This window comes from Myxocyprinus asiaticus, chromosome 29, assembly GCF_019703515.2.
Source record: "Myxocyprinus asiaticus isolate MX2 ecotype Aquarium Trade chromosome 29, UBuf_Myxa_2, whole genome shotgun sequence".
Lineage (NCBI taxonomy): Eukaryota > Metazoa > Chordata > Actinopteri > Cypriniformes > Catostomidae > Myxocyprinus > Myxocyprinus asiaticus.
The window spans coordinates 28,018,244-28,024,772 of record NC_059372.1 but is presented as its reverse complement, the minus strand read 5'-3'; the positions used below and the strand labels follow the sequence as shown (position 1 = coordinate 28,024,772).

Here is a 6,529-nt window from a genome sequence, read left to right as displayed (position 1 = left end):
AAGGCATGCAAAGAAAAATGTGACATGGAAATGTGCCCATCAGCACATCGTGTCTCCAACTTCACATCTTGTGAATAATAATAAACCTTATTCCTTATTTAACCTTATTTGGTAAAACTTAATCTGGTTAATATATAGGCTATAAAACACAATATTTGGTTATTTAATATAGAGCATTGTAACGGGGCTAAGTCTCTATCATTCCAAAATAAGAGTCCCTGGTTTTTTGGGGGGATTATTTATTTATTTATTGTTAAAAGTCCATTATTCACCATATATGAATTTTTTCTGGTTATTATTGGGATTTTGGTTAAACTGCATCTGAATTGTATTCCTTTTGGACTCTTATTATCTGTACATGTCCCTGTCAGAAAAAGACTAATTTTTTATTACATTCTATGAATCGATTTTAATCCTTTCGGACAATTAATCAGTTATTGGAATCAGCAAAATCCTCTATTGGTCGGCCTCTAGCTGTGTACCAAGTGCAATGATTCTAGTGTGACAACAAAAGCCTTTGAGTTAAATGATTTTGTATGAAGATGTGTGACAATGTATAATGATGGAGCTAATACATTGTTTATATTACACCTTTCTTAATAATAATTTTCAAATTTTTAAACGAATCTCCATATATATTTGACAGTTTGCTCAGTCTCATGCTTTTAATGGTTTCTTTATGACTAGTAACACCACAAAGGGTCAAAGTCTACCAAATAAACAAGAAATAAAACCAAAACTCTTTTTACTAAAAGAATAAATTTTATTTCAGCACTGTAAGTCATTTCCCAACCATACAAACATGACTGCCAACTTGGACTCTCTCTCTCTTTCTCTCTCTGAGCCTTTTGGCTTTCTCCCCAATCCAATGTGAAATCAGACCACAACAGCAAGACAAATTAAAAAGAAAAAAAATTCTTTTCAAAACAATCAGGTGCTTTATACTAAAACTGAGAAATTGTTAATAACGATCATAACCATAACAGCAATAATAATAATGAACTTTACCCTTCACTTCACAAGTTGTTTGGAGCTTTTGGAGATCTTGATGCATGCATCAATGCATTTGTGTTGTTGATGAATGAATCAGTTTTCCAAGAACAGACGACAGAATGTGTTGCCTACAAATGGATGGGTCTAGACTTGACAGTCTTGGTGCTATGGGGGGCCACATGCTATAAAGCAATGGTAACAATATATAAAGGGTTCTTCCAGAAAGTGTAGGACATCAGTGGGCTACTGTACACAACACATTGCTGTTATCAGACAAGGATTGAAACCTGGCAACACCAGTAAAGAGAATACATGTGGTCCTGTGGAGTGAAGGGCTACAGAGCCAGGATACAGGGGTAACAGGTTTAAAGCAAGAGTCAGGTCTGAGGTCCCAACACAAAACTACAGGAATGCACAGGTAAAACTCTTTACCAAAATAGCGTTTTTGTATGTGTGCATGGTTACAGTATGTTAACACTTAACCTATCCATGACACTGAAGCTACATTTTTCAAAGGGACAATACATGTGCATGAGTGCTGATGAAGTGTTCTAGGGTTAATCTGTATCAAGAGCTGTGTCCAAGGCTCCACTTGAGGAAAAAAATATCTTCATTGTAGCTATGAAACTGGACGATACAAGATTTAGCCACTGTTCACCAAAAAGATGTAAACAACACATTTTCTTCATTTTAGTATCTGATTATCAACCCTTTAAGTATTCTTATATCTTAATTGCTGAAAACATGTAACTGTATATAATATTTTACAGTATTTTATTTTGGTTGAAAATTAATCCAAAGAAAATTAGTCTGTTTTGTGTAACAAGACTTACTCAGCTTTTGAATTTTAAATAGCCAGATCAATAATTAAAAAAAACCCCTAAAGGGTTATTTTTGTAAGCGGCAATTACATCATAATGGTGAAGTGGTATAAACAATACCATACAAAATAGAGGTGAGGAAAATTGCAATCATTACAGTTAAAAAATATCTAGCTCCGCTAAGCAAATTTTAATACTAAATGTAGCAACGGTCAAAGGAGTAGTAGTTGTAATAACATTAAAAAAGTACGAAAAAACACAATTTCACAACTGATTGAAACTAAAGATGGTAAGGTTAGGTTTCTTTGTTCACTGTTGAAAATGTTACCAACTTTTGTCTAAGATTACTTTACAGACAGATTATTAGACTAATTATAAAAGTTAAATTCTCTCACTGTTAGTATGAAGAGGTACAGAGAGTCGTTGCATGGTTAACAAAGGCAAGAAAAACAGAAGAGTTAAGAAGAGGGAGACGTCGCCATCCGGGCAAACTATGGATATAGAAAAGACAAATGCTTGCACATTTGAACCTTTTGTGATAATGAATGTCTGTGGCCCATGTGAAACAAAAGGGGGGGGTGTATGTTATCAGGTTGGTTTTATCAAGACTTGGGCCAACATCTGGAGCAAAATGGTGCCATTATAAGACAATGGCTAGACCAACCAATCTCCAGTGCATCCCTCTGATATAATTAAAATATCATTCTTGAGTATATATATATATATATATATTTATATATCTGATTTGAGTCTATATTTCACCCTCACACGTCTCCATAAATGATGAAAGTATGAGAGTTTAAGCAGCGATCTAGAACAGAGCAAAGCAAAGAAGCTTTGGAGAGGGTAACTTTGGAACCAAGCGTCTGAAATTGCTAGTTAAGTCTTCAAATAATTATATGAGAAATTAACAACACTCTGGACGATACATAGTTGGAGTATGCAGACGTTTTACTATTATTTTCTCCCTCATACTAACTGACCTGGGCTGTGTTTCCCAAAAGAATTGCAAGCTTAAAATGACCGTTGGCGCCAATGGTCTCTACGATCAACTTAAGCACCAATAGTCTCTATGATTAACTTAAGCTTGCGATGCTTTTGGGATATGCAGCCCTGATCTCTACAGGTATTTCAAAGGTATTGTGAGTGTGAGAGATTATCGATTATCTTTATTTGGTATGTCTGTATATTTCGGTTTATGCTGTTCCATTCTTAAACTACACTTGTACTAAATGTGAATGAGTTACTGATATTTTATGACAACACACTGAAAATAAAAACTAACTGAAACTGCTTTTATCACAGATGGAAACAAAATTTAATGTTTTTAAAAGGATCTATAGTTTTCAGCGGCAACTGAAATTTCAGCGTTGTGTGTACATTAAATGGTACGTCTCTGTATGCACTATAACATGCTGGAGATCCTCTTGAAAACTAGCACTACTGTACTTGACTCATAATAAAATGTGACAACCTAAGGTTGAGTTTTAAAATGCTCTAGCATGCATGACAGTGTACCTTATTAGTTCAAGAATACTACCTGTCATGGTACTGTCAAGATTACTTATTTATTCTTTGTTAAAAGTCTGTCCAGTATATCCAGTAATTCTGATATCTCACTGTCCTTTGGGAAATATCATGAATTTTAAATTCATTATGTGTCACTACTTATCTGTAGTAAACACATTCAAAATGCATGCTTCGGGTCACTGTGAGATTTCTGAAGGCCTTTGAATGCCATTTGTTTGCATGTTGATGGCTAACTGTCTGGACTCCTCAAGAGTGACCATTTGCAGAATATACATACAGACTTCACTATAATGGGTGTCTTTCAAAGTCTTACTTGATATACTTTTAGTGGCCCTAAATATAATATTTATCAACTTCTTATCTTAATAAAATAAGGTGCATCTTATGACTTCATAGAAAGCTGATGTCATTTTGACATTGTCAATTGTACAGATTTTAAACTATGATGATTAAATGAAATAGGCTCTCAAGTGTATAAGTTATTCTTACATTTAAATTTAAATTCTCATTCATTACAACCAATGAATCATCAGTTCAAAACATGTATTTAAATGTTTTTAAAATGGATTTAAAACATTAACACTTAAGTAAAATTATATCCTAGCCATCTGATGTGAAACCGTCAATATAATGGCAAATGGGGCTTTAATCTTTAGATTGTTTCAATTTTATAAAGCCCATTTGCCTAAATAGAAGTGCTCTCTGAAAAAGAAGTGCATGAGTTCATAGGACTGTCACAAAAACAAGACAAGACAGACAGATTATTGTCAAAAACGGTCTGGAGAAGCACAGATGTTTTGTCACAATGTAAAGTGATCCTAAGTTTCGTTCAATAATTACTTTGAATTATTTTGAGTGCTACAAAATTTTAATGATTTTAGCTATGGTGGGAGAATGCACATGCACAAAACACCATCCACATGGTATACGTGCACAAGGCACAGAGGAGATGTGAACGACCAGTGTGTGGGAAAAGCTGAACTGCTAAAAATAAAAACAAAATTAAACGTTTAAAATCGTTGTGAAGCTGAGAGGTGTTTAAGTTTGTCTAAGGACTGTGTGCATTCTCGACCACTGATAAAATCATTCCCCTAACATCATGTACATTTGGGTGTATATACAAACATCTGGGATGTCAAACAGTATCAGGGTTCCATCTGAACACACCGTTTTATATTCTCTCTGACTCTGGCAGAGGCCTCAATGTTTCTTTATCCTGGTACGAGGACAAACCCAGTGTGTTTCATTAGTTTTAAAACAAAGTGCAGATTACTACGCACTCCGTTCTCACATTCAAACGGGTTGGTGCTAATTTGTACGCCATACTGGTAAACAACACGCAAGGTAAAAGCTTACATAGACAGTTTAACTGTCTAGGAATGAAGGTCTTCTGGGCTATCAACCAGCTCATTAGTAGGAAATTAACCAAATTATGGGTATCTTATTCTTATAAACAAGTGCATTATGTTAGAATAAAATCAATTTTCAAGGGCATTTCTTCCTGAGGGGCTTGCATATCGATATAACCTGGGACATAAGGTGCTTTAAAAATTACATTTATAACTATTTCAGTAGCTGTAGGTTTGAGTTGTACTGCTATCTGCTCATCCTAAAGGGGGCGTGGGCTCAAAAGAAGCTGACAAGATTGTCACAAGTCTACGTGTGAGAAAAAGCAACAAAGTGGAGCAAGCTATGCGATGTAGAGTGCAATCTGAACGACTCTCTTGGACTCTTTAATTCCTCCCGTTCATCCTCACTCATACACGCCTCTCAGCACTTCTCTTTAAACTCTTTCTGAGCCTGAACACAATGGCAACTTCTCCACATGCACTTCACCCTACGATAATGGCCAAAAAAGAAGGGACTACCATGTGTGTTAATGCACACTATGACATACAAATACAACCCGTGTTTTCCATCAGTTTCCACTCATCTACTGTATTTAGGGCAGTGTTGTCTTTGAATCCTCCACAATGGTGCACTGCATAAACAGCAACAGTTAAAGTAGTGCATTTCTATGCTGTGTGGCGGAAACTTTAGAGTAAGATGTTGCTGTGCTACTTGACACGATGCAAGTGTTTTAAACAGCTAAATTTTAAAATACGCTTTGGGCAATAAGGGCCTTTTGTAGCCATTTTAGGCAATCATACATATAAGTTCACCACTGACAAAAAGGTCTCAAAATAAAATGACTTGAAAGCTATTAACAATGCTACAACACTGATGGGCCAGTGGAAAGGATGAGGTCCAGAATCTGAAGATTCAGGGCGATGTGAAATCGAAGGTTGTGATTTAAACTTGCTCAGTTTTAAACCAGAACCGGCTATTAAGGTGATATATAGACCGCATTCCTGTCCCTGTCCATGTGTAGCATCATAAATTATATCATGACAACACAAAGTGGCTACTGTGCCCTAAATATTACATTTTGCAAGGAAAAGGCAGTCGAACTTAGATCATTCCCTCTCACTCTCTCATTCTTATTACATTATGGGATGTAATTACTCCTCTTTCTGTAGTGCACCATCTGATGGGCAGTCGTCAAGGCAACAAGTGGCCTCTACCTCCACCCCATCTCCTGACTGGTTGTCTCTGCTGGCTAAGGCACACTGGATTGGCTGGGCCAGTGGTGGCAGGTCAAGGGCTTGACCAGTGACCAGACCTGAAGAGCTGCCATTCAACTGCTGCGACACAGTCACTGTTCCCTCTGTGGGTCCAGCGGGCCGCCCCACTACTTTAGGATCTTCAGTGAGCTTTGGGGGGCTGGTGGAGGGAGGTGATGTGGACAGAGTCTACAAGAAACATTGAGGGATGGGAAAAAAATATCAATCTCTCGTCAATGCCAATGTGTGCAGTGTAGTATGTGAGCTAGGGCTGGGCAATATGTAAAAAATATTTTATTGAAAATCGCCTTAAAATATATCGCAATATCCGATAACATCGTCAACCCACTGCTGAGGGTCACTGAATATTTTCGCTTTATCGATTTTGCTTTAAAACTTACATTTATTTAAAAAAAAAATTTAAAACAAGATATTTCTAAATTCAAATAGCACTTTAAACTAAACGAAAAAAGCAATTAAAATAATGAAGTGATCAAAAAGATCTTATATATCCACCTTCCGAAATCCAAACATTTACCCCCTCCAATGGCCTCATCTGCCATCACGCAAGTATTCGTCTAC

At 36.3% G+C, this 6,529-nt stretch overlaps 1 protein-coding gene across 2 annotated transcripts in view; it reads right to left on the bottom strand.

Moving 5' to 3' along the window:
* Nucleotides 1–894: 894 nt before the first annotated feature.
* Nucleotides 895–6,529, bottom strand: part of LOC127419894 (constitutive coactivator of PPAR-gamma-like protein 2) — a 33,370-nt gene continuing 27,735 nt past the window's right edge. For both annotated transcript variants that reach the window (XM_051661702.1, XM_051661703.1), the window contains exon 16: nt 895–6,136. In XM_051661702.1, coding sequence (XP_051517662.1) covers nt 5,846–6,136 — 291 coding nt within the window. In that variant the 3' untranslated portion in view covers nt 895–5,845. The remainder of the gene's footprint in view (nt 6,137–6,529) is intronic.